Source organism: Belonocnema kinseyi, chromosome 9 (assembly GCF_010883055.1).
Source record: "Belonocnema kinseyi isolate 2016_QV_RU_SX_M_011 chromosome 9, B_treatae_v1, whole genome shotgun sequence".
In the NCBI taxonomy this organism is placed as follows: Eukaryota; Metazoa; Arthropoda; class Insecta; order Hymenoptera; family Cynipidae; genus Belonocnema; species Belonocnema kinseyi.
This window is the reverse complement of record NC_046665.1, coordinates 25,741,981-25,756,762: the sequence shown is the minus strand read 5'-3', so window position 1 is coordinate 25,756,762 and position 14,782 is coordinate 25,741,981. Positions and strand designations below refer to the sequence as shown.

The 14,782-nt window shown below is 33.7% G+C and overlaps 1 protein-coding gene across 1 annotated transcript in view; it reads right to left on the bottom strand.

Moving 5' to 3' along the window:
* LOC117180362 (voltage-dependent calcium channel type A subunit alpha-1) overlaps positions 1-14,782 on the bottom strand; it is a 617,877-nt gene that overhangs the window by 384,794 nt on the left and 218,301 nt on the right. Inside the window, exons 14-16 of the mRNA XM_033372824.1 lie at positions 13,043-13,606; positions 12,613-12,955; positions 3,769-3,933 (exon numbers count right to left, since the gene is read on the bottom strand). Coding sequence (XP_033228715.1) covers positions 3,769-3,933; positions 12,613-12,955; positions 13,043-13,606 — 1,072 coding nt within the window. The remainder of the gene's footprint in view (positions 1-3,768; positions 3,934-12,612; positions 12,956-13,042; positions 13,607-14,782) is intronic.

Here is a 14,782-nt window from a genome sequence, read left to right as displayed (position 1 = left end):
GTTAATATTTGCTTAAGACCGATCACAAAATTTGTGCAAACTGTATGCAAAAAAATTGATTTTCACGAAAATTGCAAAAAATTACCTATTTTCATGTATCATTAATCACTTCAATACTAATAATTACAATGCATTACAATTATATAACATTAATGTTATTTGTATCGTGATTCCACGTAACGAAAACGGCAATAACTATAGCAAGTTATTTCGACTTTTAAAATAACATGTTTTGCGCTGAAAGAAATTATGTTTCGTTTTTACTCTTACCGATTACCTATTTCCTTTTTGCTTTCAAACATTTCATATCTCCTTTTGTGCTTGATTTTCGACGTACATTTGTAAATCTATATTTATTTTCTGAATTATCTTATAAAAAAATTAATATCTTGTAATAACAATCCTTTCTTCCGACATTCTTCTCAATCTTGCATTTTCATGCTAAAGAAGGATTTTTGTTTTATAATTGTTTTTATGTATAAAACAAAATATCCTACAAGTCTCTTTTTAGATTGTTTTAGTTATCTCGTATCCTTTGATATAATATTCTAATTTCCTATTTCTGCATATAAATGTAGATAAATAAATTAAAAGCGACATGCTCTACAAAAAAAATGGTTCAAAGAAATGTTGTAGGAAATTTTAAAGGCTGAAATTCCTCCAAAAACCTTGCCCCATATTAAATAGGTAAAAATAGTTGATCACATCGTAGAACCAAACCATTCTGACTTGCACGGAACTGTCTTCCATATTCACTAATCTTTTAATAGTTTCGTAAATTTTATAAAACTTATTCTTTCCATGCACCGGAGATATTTAATACTAACAAAAATATTAATTTTTGGAAGTTACTCGCCTGTAAACTTCTTAAATGTTAAAATTTTAACTTTATAAGGTATTGTCCCCATTTGATTACATGCTGGTGTATGTCTAGGAGCGAGAACCGCCGACACGCCACGAAAATTCTTAATGGAAACTCCTAGCAATAAGTACAGGCGATCCTTTTTAGAGTCAGAAAAGGCTGACACACAGAAACATTTTATGAATCTTGTTTTCTCATTTGGTAAAACGAATTAAGGCGCATTTGGATGAACTTAAATTATGCGAATTAAATACATGTTAATTCATCTGAATGCGTGGTCTAGGTAATTTCGACAAAAAAATATTTAAAAGTGCATGCATCGAGACTCAAACTAGCGATTTCTCGTGTGTAAGTCCAGAGTAACCTCCACTGGGCTACGAAATTATTAATTAAACAGCTAAAACGGATAATTTATGCCCCGCACATTGGTTCTCCTATTACGGTTCAAACTGAATAAATCAACACTTGATAAAATTCGCCGTCACGAATTAGGGCGAATTCAAGTGTGGCTTTCACTCTCTACAATTAAGAACAATTTACAGTAATCCCGCTGACGAATTCGGGCAAACTGGAGTTTGTCTTCAAATGTCGCTAATTTGCCGATTAAGTTGCTTATTTGTGAATTTATATGAATTCAAGCACTACACCAATTCGTGTTTGAGGTAAAGCGAGGTTCACGGGTGTCTCTTCGGGGTTGTTGAAAAACTTATACGACGGGTACTTGCACGTATCCTCTGCACTTAGCAAAATGTCAACGAATAAGAAATCACAGTGAAGCTCTTTTCATAAAAAGACCTTACAAATCTTTCTGCATATTATTGAAACTATCCTTCTCCATGCATAAAATACCAAAGAAGCGAAATATCAAATTTTCATATCCTACGATATTTCTATTTCATAAAATAAACCGTCATTGGTCAATAAAGAAATACTCTAAATAAAGAAAAAATGGAATGATTACGCCTTTATAACATTGTATAGGCCGATAAATGTTAACCCTTCGGTCTTGCCCCAGTCGACCCTACAACTTAAAGTGGTTGGCATGGAATTCAATCAAATTTACCGCAAATTAAGAAAAATGTATCTAATTTTAAATATAATTTGCCTGAATTTAAGGCCAAAATGATATACTTCAATCTTTTTAAAATTCAAATTCAGAAAAATGTTGAATTTAAATTAAGCACATTTTAAGGTGTAATAACTTGACTCTTCCGTTAGACGCAATTGTCCTAACAGGCCACCTTAAACTGTTTTCAAACCTGCCATGTTCGCTGCACTCGAGCGGTCCAAGTTGCCAACAAATTAGGGAAACGAGAAACTTTTATAATTGAAACTTAAAATTTTACACCATTTTAAGTTTTGTAATTTTAACATCAGAATCGTTAATTCTGCTTTCAATAGTCGCCATATGGGATAAACCATTCTGAACTTCGTAATTTTAACATAATAAACTTAATCAGCAACCCTGAAAACCTTAAGATAACTTTTTATAACAATTATTTCTTATGTGTTTCTCGAATGATTACAGGTGGCCTGTTAGGGACATTGCATCTAAACTATAGGAACTTTTAGGGTTGTGTCTAACGGAGGGTTAAGCATTTGTTTTATATTGATAAGGATTTTAAATGATTCATTCACGAATTAGTATAAGGAGAACCCCCTCCCATGCGGCGTTTTGGAAAATTTGGACGCATAGATTCTGATTAGTTATTTTATATCGTTCGTAGCACCTCTTGCGAAAGATAGTGGAAATACAAGTTTGACAATCGGTATTATTTTTAATTCAAATCGTTCGAAATTGTTTAATTTCATATTAAAGTTTGAAAATTTGACAATTTTATTAGAAAAGATTTGAAATTGTATCATTTCTAATTCAACGAATTGAAGAATCGCGAATTTAAAGAACTGATATATACTTTCAAAATAGTTAGAACTATAACGATGCCACTGTTCAGACCTGTCCCCTCCGGACTTCTTCTTGTTCCCGCGCCTGAAAAGAAAGCTGAAGGGGAGGCGTTTCGACTCCATCGAGGCGATCCACAAAACTGTGACAGCCGAATTGAACGCGATTCCGGCGGACGAGTTTAAAAAATGTTTCCTGCAGTGGAAGGACCGCTACCAGCGGTGTATTGACGTTCAAGGGTCCTATTTTGAAGAATATTAGTTGTATAAGCCAAAAGGTTTAATAAAACTGCTTAAAAAAATAAGGCTCATTACTTTTCAAGCGAACCCTGTATTACTTTGTGGATGCAATTCTTGTACAATTTAAAAGAGATGTTTGTCAAACCAAAAAAAGGACCAAATTACGTTAAGTTATAAAGCTTCTATATGATCAATAATCGTAAAAATGTAATTATCTCTGCACTTATAGCCTTTCTGTAAGTGTAAAGGAAGAAGGAAAAGAATGCAGTTGAAGTAGAGAGAGGCGGGAGACAAGCTACGTGTGTTTGGTAGACAGACAGAACGAATAGGTTGACAGGCAGATACAACGAAATTCTTGGAACAAACGTCACATTATTGTAACAAAATTCCGCTGAAAAATTTCGGCTGCTTCAAGCGTGAATTTTATTTTACATTTGGGTTTTTCTTATGAAGAGAATGTGTAGCACTAAAGAAAGAAGTAATTTTAAATGTTTAATTAAAATGAAAGATAAAATTTGTGAGAACTTGAAAAAGCTGTATGGATCAGTATTAAATAAGGGCGTCAGAAAAAGTAGTGAAAGAAATTCTACAGAGATTTCAAAGAAGTAATCAAAATTTACAAAATATCCTTTTCTTAAATTTCTTTTTTTTTTCAAAAGATGATTGATCAAGCGCAATTCTCAGTATTGACAGTCATTATTTACGTTTCTTTTCTGGGTAGTAATATGGGGAATAGAATATGGCGTATGTCAGAAAACGCTTACCTTCATCATGAGTAACAGTGTATTTAGTACGATCAGTATCATGATAAAATACTCAAAAGGCGTCGACATCACTATCCTCCAGATTTTATATTTCATGCTATTTCGTTCTTTTGGCATATATCTTTCGAGTGGACGGGCTTGTATTGTAAAATCTATACAGGACTTCTGTAAAGTGGAGCGCCATTATTTTAAATTTTAGAAGCCATCTAATTTTATGTAAATTGGGTGAAAAAATATCGAAATTTTTAACGAATCTATGTGATGAAGTAGTGCATCAGAAGCCTGGAAAAGTATAATTAATTTGGATTCTGTTGATAAAAGCTTTGGTTTTGCGATCTAGAAAAACATTGTTGAAAAAACTCATAATTTCAAGTTTTTCGTGGAATCCAATTTTTAGGTTTCTGGATGTCATCACCATTTTCCTAATTTGCACAGTGTTTTCTTTCAAGTCCCAGAAGAAATAATTTATATTTGATAAACCCATGCCTTTAGCAAAAAAGTTTAAAACCTGCAGAAATGGCAAAAGAATTTCAAATGAACTTTTTTAAATTCACTTCGAACATTATTTGTGACATCTGAGAGTATTTTAATGATTATATATATAATATTTTTAATGAATGTTCCAGCTCTATTTTAGTATATAATATTCATTTCAAAGATATCTGTAACATCACGTGAATTATATTTGCCATTTATCCTGTATTTTATGCTTCTTTTAATGCGTGCAATTTTAATTAGATGGTACTATTCTAGTACGAAACGAATACTCAGACTTTAAGCCGCTTCAGTCAGTTATCGAAGGATATTGTGTATAAATTCATGAAACAATAATCCAAAACTGTTATTCAAAAAATACTTTTTAATTTATATAGTGATTACTTATCAATATCTGAAGCCTCGAAAAAAGGACTTTGGATCAACACAAGTTTTGTGCCCGTGGAGTTCTATAGATATAATTTTTCAAATCTAAATTTAGAAATTTTAAACATTTGGCAAAGTGTTAAAATAATTATTCTTTCTCTTAAAAATAATATATTTGATATTGTCCGATCTGGACGTTTCACTATTGGTACTTTTGTTTTATTTCTATTAATGCAAACTTTTCCAGGCACTCTAGGCCTTTTATTATTTTATGCTCGCATCTTCATTAATTGAATCCCCCCCCCCCCCATAAGACGACTATTTTGACATTTCATTACAAATTCATTTTTCACATGTTTGTTGACAGTTTGGCGATTGCACATTTTTCGCGAAATGGAAAAATAGTTTAAGAAAGGTTAATTCTATAGAACTCCATGCACATAAAACAAGTGTTGATACAATGTCCTTTTTGTCGAGGCTTCATGTTACAAAAATTGTACGAGCTCTAAGATTTTCCGTTTTTTATTATGCAACCATGATAGTCGTTGCTACTAATTTTTATAGAAAAAAGAAAAAACGGATAATTTTATTTGGCCATGTTGTTAAAAGGCATGGACTTGCTTATTGATTTATAAGCTGTGCGGCTGCTAAAACTTACCTGTTTGTGAGCGAAACATAGAAGCAAAACAAATTGTTTGACGAATTGAAGGAACTAGTGAAAGAATAATAAAAGAAATTTAATTCCTTAAAAAATGATAATCTCTGAGCGGGAAAAATTTTCCTTTACATGTCAAGAACATATTTTTAAATTCAAAAATAGCAAGCAAGTATTAAAAACAAAGGGTGAGCCTCAACTAACTTGAACATAAACTTCATACTCAACGCAAGTTGTTCGCAGGGTATACGAAAATTATATAGCAAAATATACGCAAATATACGCAAAATATTTAGTAAAAAAGTTTATATAAACTTTTATGGCAAACAAAAAATGGGTCTTTTATAGAGGGTTTTGGAGCCCTATTTGCGCTACAACAACATCTATAGAAGATCCAGTTTTCGTTTCATACCAAATTTTGTATGAACTTTTTTACTACATATTATCAGATAAGTGAATCATGAAGAAAGTTTTTGTTGAAAAAGAATTTTCAAGAAGCTTGCACGCCTCCGAAGAATCAAGTTTTACTTAAAAGAGCAGACTAAAGTTTTTACCTTCGAAATTATGTTTTGGGGACGTCTTCTGAGTATTTTTACAAAATATGACAAAAATTTGTATGCCTCCTTCTAAAATAACTCGCTATTTCTTCTTTTTTAATTAAGTTACATGATTTTTGTAGAAAGGAACAAATAAAAAGTAAAGTTTTCTGTGATAAAAACTTTGTATTGGGCTTTAAAAAAAGAGTCACGTAATTAATGTTGGTTGACTTACCCATCCCTTTTAAATGTCGAAAATATGTGACACATAAATACGTTTCTTTTATTCTACGTTTTTAATTCGTTTTACATAAAACTTCTAAAGAGCAAAAAAAAGTTCAGAAATTTCTGAACCATTAAAAAAAAAGAATGTTCTAGTATAAATAGTTCTGAAATTATGAACTCTTAAAGATTTTTTTCGGTAAAAAATAACATTCAATCTTTTCATTTTCTAATATTATCTTGTCATCTGTACATCTTATATGAAAGATGTACTGTAATAAATTAAAGCAGATTAAATTATCTTTATAACTAAACAAAAATTGATTCTAGTCCTTAAAGACCATTAGTTGTAGTCTTTTATAGCAGGCTGTTTTTTGTAAAACTTTATTATAGATATAAGTTTTTCTCTTTAAATCGTTTTGTATATGCATCGCATTAGTACTTTTTACAATTCACTTTAACGCTTGCGCTTGGAAAAGAAAATCATTAGAAGCTAAAGTTTAAAATCGTCATTTAGAGAAAAGGAACAAACCCTTTATTGTCACTTTATATATTTCTAATGTAAGAGCTGGAGTAATTTTTTTAGTTTTGAAGATAATTTTATCTGCGTTAATTTTTTAATAATTGAAAAAATGAGTGAGATGTTAAAAATGACATACTTCAGACCATAGGACAATTTTGTTTAATTTTCATTAATTTACAGTATTGCAACTTTCATATAAACTGTATAGTAGACAAGATATAATTCGAAAGGAAAAGATTAACTATTCTCATTACTGTAAAATCTATTTAAGACGTCGTAACTTCAGCATTATTTATGGTAGAATATTATTTTTTTTTAATTGTTCAGAAATTTGTGAACTCTTTTTTTTGTTGCTTTTTCGAAGTTTTACTAGAGAAAACTTGACTTATGATTTATTCCTTTCGAAAAATGCACATTAATTTATTTTTAAAAAAACGACAAATATCCGCTGAGAAAACGAGGGTTTTTATTAGAACCGATTTTTTGTTTCAACGGACAAAAAGCTAGTCATTCCTGAAAAAAAGAGTTCACATTAAGTGTGACACACGCGCGCGCGTTGACCCATTTTAATCTATAATCCCAAATATCTTCTAAAATACTTTAACTACGAAAAAATGGTTCGGACAAAAGGTTGGCCAGTACCGAGGGTGGACATTTGACTGCACCATCAATTTTGGCCTTGAGGTCGATTTTCAAGATTAAATGGAGATAAGACCCTTTTCTTAAGTGAGAACCCCTATTTTAGACTGCGGATTTGAAAAGAGCAGAAAATTTCACGTCAAAAATGACCTGTGGACAAATGGTTTTTGTGACCTTGGAAACGTAAAAAATTAAGGTAAAATGCCTGAGAAACGACCAAATGCCCTTTTCTGAATTGTCTTGGGTTTTCGGGGTAAAAAAATGTTCAAGATGCTTTACAAAAGTCGATGAAATGTTAAGCTGTACACCACCTTAACCATAATGACCTTCAGGTCAATTTTAAAGGATACTTGAAGGTCAAGACGATTTTTCTTAGATTGAACTCTGTGCCCGGATGAATTGTTTTTGTAGACTACAGTCTGTGGATTAAAAATGTAGTTTTTGCTCAGCGACCCACAAAAAGAGAAGATCTTTTGGAAAGGATTTGGACAGCTTGCGCAGCCATCTCTCGAGAAACTTTGCTGTAAAATGTAGAAGGTTTTGAAAGACGTTTACGTTTGTGTCTTAAAACCAATGGAGAGCATTTGGAACTGTCACTCCGTGGCTGATTTTAACACTGGAAGCAATGCTGAGAGGCAAGGGGACTCACGTTAATCAACCATCCGAAACGTGAGAGGCAATGAGAACTCACGACAAGAAAGCACCCCAAAGGGGACAGAACTTACTACGTCATGCCCTTGTTTCTGGGTAACGCTTAAAGTAAGGACAAAGTTTGTTTTTTTGTAACTAGTCACAGAGAAGTGGCATTGCCAAGATTTCACTTTTGTAACGACATAGTCACAGTCTTTACATCTTGTCCGAAATAATTTTTACTGTCTGGGTGTGTTAGGGGGGGGGGGGTGTTGTGATAACAATTCACAGTCTGAAGTCTACAAAGAAAAATTCATCGGAGCACAGAGTTTCTATTCAAGAAGAATCGTCTTGAACTTCAAATGACCTTTAAAATTGACCTAAAGGTCATGGTGGTCAAGGTGATGTACATGTTAACAATTCATCGACTTTTATGATGCATCTTGAACGTTTTTTAACCCCGAAAACTAAGATAATTCAGAAAAAGGGCATCTGATCGTTTTTCAGACATTTGATCTTGATTTTTTACCTTTCCAAGATCACAGATTCGGGGTGCTTGATTAACGTGAGTCCCCTCGTCTCTCGCGATTCGAGGTACTTAGGGAATCATCTTTTAATTAAAGTAAGTGCTCAAAATGATGAATTCCGGCTTCAATGAACTTATTAATCCGTAATTCAAATGAATTTTGCACAACGAAGAAGTATATCTTCTTGAATTTCAGCACATGCACTTGTAATTCGGTCAATCATATTCTCACGTGTTGTTGGTTTTTCTTTGTACACTTTGTCTTTTAGATAGCCCCACAAAAAGAAATCTGATGAAGTAAGATCTGGCGATTTTGCAGGCCAATTTATAGGACCGCCTCTACCAATCCAGCGACCATTGAAATCACGATGAAGAACTTCTCGTGCTACCGCTGAATCATTTAAGCTGCTTTCGATAATCTGGGAACCGATCAGTTTGTTGCCAATTATTTGACATTATACGTTGACAGTCCATGGATGCTGGTGTTCGACTTCACGAAGCCACTGCGGTATTTCAATACTCCAGTAGTGCATGTTGTGTCGATTAACTATTCCATGGTTCGTAAAAGACGACTCAGGAAACACTGTTAATGTAAACGTATTACTCAATAACTACTTTTCAAGAACGGACATACGTTTTGGCATGTTTTTCAAAATAATAATTACCAAAAGAGATCCGAAGCTCTATTGCCCTTATTTTTAACCGACTTCAAAAAGAAGGAGGTTCTACCTATGTTCGTTGCAATGTATTTTTTTATGTACGAGTTTTTATTGCACTCGTTCAACGATTCTGTAGCGATTTGAAACATTCTTGTTTTCCGCATACAGTCATGTCACAATGAAAATGGTGTATTTTTTATTGTTAATGTATTGCAGAATCATAAGCGTGCATTCTCAGTCATAGTAAAATGAAGAAAAATGGAATTTCGTTGATTATAGCGCCATCTGTCGCGAAACGAGAAAAATTTTTAAACAAATCATACGCATTTTTATCCAAAGAATCCGAATATGCAATAAAAAATAGAGGTTCCCATTTAAGATTTCGAACTTGCCCCCACCCCCAGCGGGCAGTGTGGAGGAACCGATGTTAACATCAGTGTATGTACACCTTAGAGTGATTAAATTTTGATACATAACATTTTTTCACAGAGTGCTTATTTTTCGAGATATTGGAAAGTTTCAAGCTAAAAAAATCTCCCTGTATATATACACACCTACACACCTTTCAATATTACGTTCATGTTGCATTTTTTAAAGAACTTAATTATTTTTATCATCTGATTTAATTTGCTTTCAACAAGAATAAAAACATTTGTTAATATTTATATGTACTCTTATTGATATTATTTATTGATTTCAAATAGGCCTGTACTTCTCTGTGCATGCGCCGTTGAAAACGCTGGCACCCATAAATGTCCCATCTATCGGAAATCAACGAACGAAGAAGGAAACCTCAAAAAGATTTCTAATGGAGTTCTGTTCTATAAGATAACAACTTTTACTCGAGCCGCAACATTACCGAATCTCCAGTTTTTTCTGTGATTTTTCTCATACTTGGTAAAAATTCTCAGAAGGCATCTTCAAAACATAATTTCTATTGTACAAACTTTAGCCTGCTCTTCTAAGTGAAACTTTGTTTAATATTAGCGTTACAAAAACCTCAAGTGGGGAAACAGTTTTTGTTTCACACAAAAGTTTATGGATTTTTTGGCTTCATATTGTATGTACGACACCGTACATGTAATTAAACATTTCTATCCGAATTTTTGTTTGTATTAAAACTTGAAACTCGAACTCAATTTTAACTTAAACATAACTTAAAGCTCGAAACTTTAATATGCTTTCACTGTATGGGGCTAAATTGATAAAAAAAAACCAAAATAAACTTGAAGCAGTGCAGAAAAAATTGATGAAATTCCTAGCTCTGAGAAAGGCTGAGGCAATTAACCTTCTCGTGTATCAGACTACAATCAATTATGTGCCGAGTATGATTGATTAACCCTTGATGAAAGGAGCCTCCGCCTGTGTAATATTTTGATAAAAAATAATACATGGAAATATGGATAGGTCATATTTAATGAGCCAACATTTTTTACAGGTTCCGCGCGATGAAGCTTGATTCTATGACACATTTTATCTGCCACTCACAAATTCCTTTTTGAGTTTCAATTCTCCTATACATATGAGGTGTAATCATTGGAATCTGCCCAGTAAGAAGCCTTGCATTAAAAGGTATTTAAAATTTTCAATTCTTAAGAATGTCGTTTCTATATTTCGTTTTTAATCCTCATTAGGCGGCGAAAATAATAAGATTGCAATAGGTTTTAAAGCCGATCGGAGCAGCCAGACGTAACCTCCAATAAATTAAAAACATAAATTTCGTTTGAAGCATTAGAACGCGCTCCAAAAGCATGAAATTTGCAAAATCTTATAGCATTGTATACAAGAGTACATCTCTTTGTCGTAAAATGTTCGCTGTGTTCAAATATGATCAATTACAAAAATATAAAATCATGATAAGAAATTCAAAAATTATTTTTCACCAGAACCTTGTATGTAGTAAATAATCCGAACATAGTAGAAAGACCGATACTATGTTTGAAAAAGCTCTTTACCTCACTATTATTCGAAAAACAGTAAATAAAAGTAGCGAAATTTGCTAAATTAAAAGTAATCAAATTTTTTCTATTTCTTGGTTGCTTTGTGGTATTCAGAAAAAATTGTTGACGCTAAGGTACAGAAATGGATTCAATTTAAGAGATAACTAAAACTACTGTGCCGATTCAAAACGGGAGGAGAAAAACGAGATCCAGAATTATTCAATAATTCTCACGTTACCACTGGACGAGTTAAATTTTTCAATATTTTTTAATGCAATGTTTCTTACCGGGGGTATATTAATCGCTCTGCAACTGTAGTCGTCTTATTTTTTATACCTGCTACTGATTTCCCCAGAAAACTAAACTGCAAATCAAATTAAAATGTGAATTTTCAAAAAAAGGCTTGATCGATTTTTCTTACATCAAATATTTGCAAAACACCAGAGAATGAAATTCTGCGATCAACTGGCCTTCAATAAGTAGTTTAAGTTGAATTTGGTTAAGGGTCACCGTGAGAAGTAATTGACTAGTGAGAGTAGTAATTAATTCGCACCAGACGGATCCGTTTAGATACGCTGAAAGAGACGCGAGAGTCCAGAGTTTGAATCGTAAGATTTCGACATTCATTTACTTAGAATTTACTTAATAGACTTGACTGAATAGTTAAGAAAACTTAGCAAATAACGTAAATATGCAATTTACAGATAATCCTATTCAGTATATTTGAAACAAATGCAGGTCAAAACTTCACAATTTAAATTATGGACACTTACGTCTATAGCTTTCAGCGCCGCCAATCGGATCTTTCCGGGACAAGTTACCGTTCAAATAATTCTGCCGTTTGTTGTTCGTAATTATTCCGACTGATGGCATTATTTAAACTGATCGAGTCATATTCTCGTCTCAATCGAACGTAAAAGATTAGAAAAAAATGCCATGAATCTAGCAAAATATTTTCCACGCTCACTTTGTCATACTCTCGAAAAAACCCCCTTTTTCCACGGTAAACATGCAAAGAAAGTCACTTGTTTCCATGCATGTATTATGAAAACTTACTTTTCCACACTGCTCCAGAACTAGTATTAGTATATTGAACAACTCGTTCTTGATCTCTTAGGTTTTAAAACTTATCTTTTTTTATTAAGTGAATGTTTACAGTTGCATAAACTGTCAGCGACATTAGCCACCATATATTACGGGGTTAAGTATAATTTTCACCGCTTGCGAACGTTCCAGGAATGTTCTACTATGACCTGAGGGAAACCTTCCGTTATCGTTATTGCTAACAAAAATGATCTCGAAAACCGTAAAAGATAGGTGAAAATGGATGTAATTTTTCTGTTTTGTATACCGCATATACTACACTATAATATGATATCCATATTATAAACTGACATCAATTTTTACCAATCATTCACGCTTTATGCGATATTTATTGATGATAATAACAATAAAGGTAATTTTTGTTTGGAACGCTCCAGTGAAACGGCAGACATCCAAAAAGGTATAAAAAATTGATATCCGCGAATATTTCAGGATGCTAATGCGCTACTCTTCCATATAGTTCAGTTTTCCATGTGTAAAATTCGGTGTCTCTCACCCACCCCAATATGTGAAGAAAGAACATTCGTATAAGAAGTTGATAAACTTTACCTGATTTTTATCGATCTCCCCGTCCTGTAACTCCGCCTCACCCTGTTCCTGGAAGGTTATGATGATCAAGGCCACGAAGATGTTAACGAAGAAAAATGGAAAGACGATGAAGTAAACGATGTAGAATATGGACATTTCTATTCGAAAATTCTGAATGGGACCTCGATCCTCGTACGTGGCAGCCATTGAGTTTTGTAGGATTTGGGGCCAGCCCTCCCCTGTCTGTACAGCAAATAACGTCAACATAGCCGCCATGACGTTATCATAATGAAAGCTCTGCGTATTCCACTCTCGGTCTTTTGCTTCAGGAAGCATTCCGTCTTCGAAAACGAAGTACTGACCCCTGAAATTTGCATCCACATAGTTAGCATAAATGAGACTTAGTTGTTAAAACATCTAAAATAGGAAATGAAAAGATGACGATACTCACTGGCATTCTTCTTTTGTAAATTTGCTATCGTCGGAACAATGAAAGAATTTTCCATTGAAGAGCTGCACCGCAATCACAGCAAAGATGAATTGAAACAATATGTACACTATGAGAATGTTAATGACATTTTTCAAACTATTCACCACGCAGTCGAAGACCGCTTTGAGCTTCGGCACTCGTTTGATAGTTTTGAGAGGTCTTAGTACACGAAGCACTCGCAATGATTTTATAGTCGATAGGTTCGTACCCGCCGAACTACCAGCCATATCGAATCCAAATGATACCGCGGCACATATCACAACAATTGCATCCATAACATTCCAGAACTCGCGCAGATACGAGCCCGGATGGAGTATAACTCCCAAGTCGACGATCTTGAGGAGCATCTCTATTGTGAATACGCCAGTGAAAGCGTAATCAAAGTAGTTGAGTACACTGTTCCTATAAGAGTCATCGATAACTGGATCCTCAGCAGCCAACGCAATACTCGAAAGCGATATTACGACCATGATGAAAAAGTCGAAGTACCTCAGGTTCACTACCCAATGGGCTCCTTTTCTCACACTAAAATAGAGAAAAAAATTCTAATCATCCTGTTATATTAATTAATGGAGGTAAATCCATAAGCTTGTATTGGCCTATAGTAAAAGAAAAACCAAGAATTTTAAAATTTATTCCTTCTTTTTGACTTTAAAATAGTATTTTTTAATCATTGTATAAAGTTTTTATCGACGTGCAACTCAACAGAAAAAATGAAAATTATCTCTTGTATTTTCTCGTGGCTCGAAGAATCTTTCCAATTTAACTTTTTCGCTCTATTTCGTAGCAAAAGAATTTCTAGTAATTACTTTTCTACTTTATTTGGTACATCTTGATGTTTTATGCATCAATTCCTAAAGATGACATCAGAAAGATGATAGCCTCCAGCAGTGATACCAGGCAAAAAATAAACCAATACAAACTCACGAAAAATCTCTTCACTTCCCAAAGGTGACCATGTGGTGTGCGATTTCCAAATTTGATATGATTGCGCCTTCCTTTTTGAGGAGGATGGACGAACCATGACTGTCTACGCTCGACGTTATGCTTCCACATTAGAAAATGTTTCGAACCTTAATTGGAAGAACTGAGGGAGAAAATAGATCGGGGAGACACCTGCCAATTTTCAATAACGAAACTGCGACAGATGATCTGGCTGCGCCTCAAAACTGAGTCGAGACATAAGCTTTCGTCTTACTTTTATGGTCTTAACATGGTTAGTCACAAGTCGGCATAACCTTGTATCAAGACAAAGAGATGAAAAGAAACAAAGAAATGAGATTAAATTTGACGAATGAAAAATTTGTAACTATTACAATAGTTATTCAAAATACAATCAAAATTCATAAATAAATTGATTATATATATAAATAATTAAAAATTTGTTATAAGGACAACCGCAGAATTACGCCGGGAGCGGGTGCTAATCTGAAAAATTGCACCCGCTTCCAGCGAAATCGCGGTAAAATTTCAGCCATAACCACGTCTCACAACCGTGAGATAGGTGATTACAGTCTGTAAAGGAATCAATACGACGATCCAGCAAAAGCCTCGTGCACCCTAAGAACACGGAGTGACCCAAGGACAACCGTCTTCTGCTTTTTCCCGCAAGTGTTCTAGCATATTGTTGACACGCAGGGATGCTTTTTAGGCTATTAGCAAGTGAAAGCATGGCACCTCCAAGAGCGCCGATGATAAGGA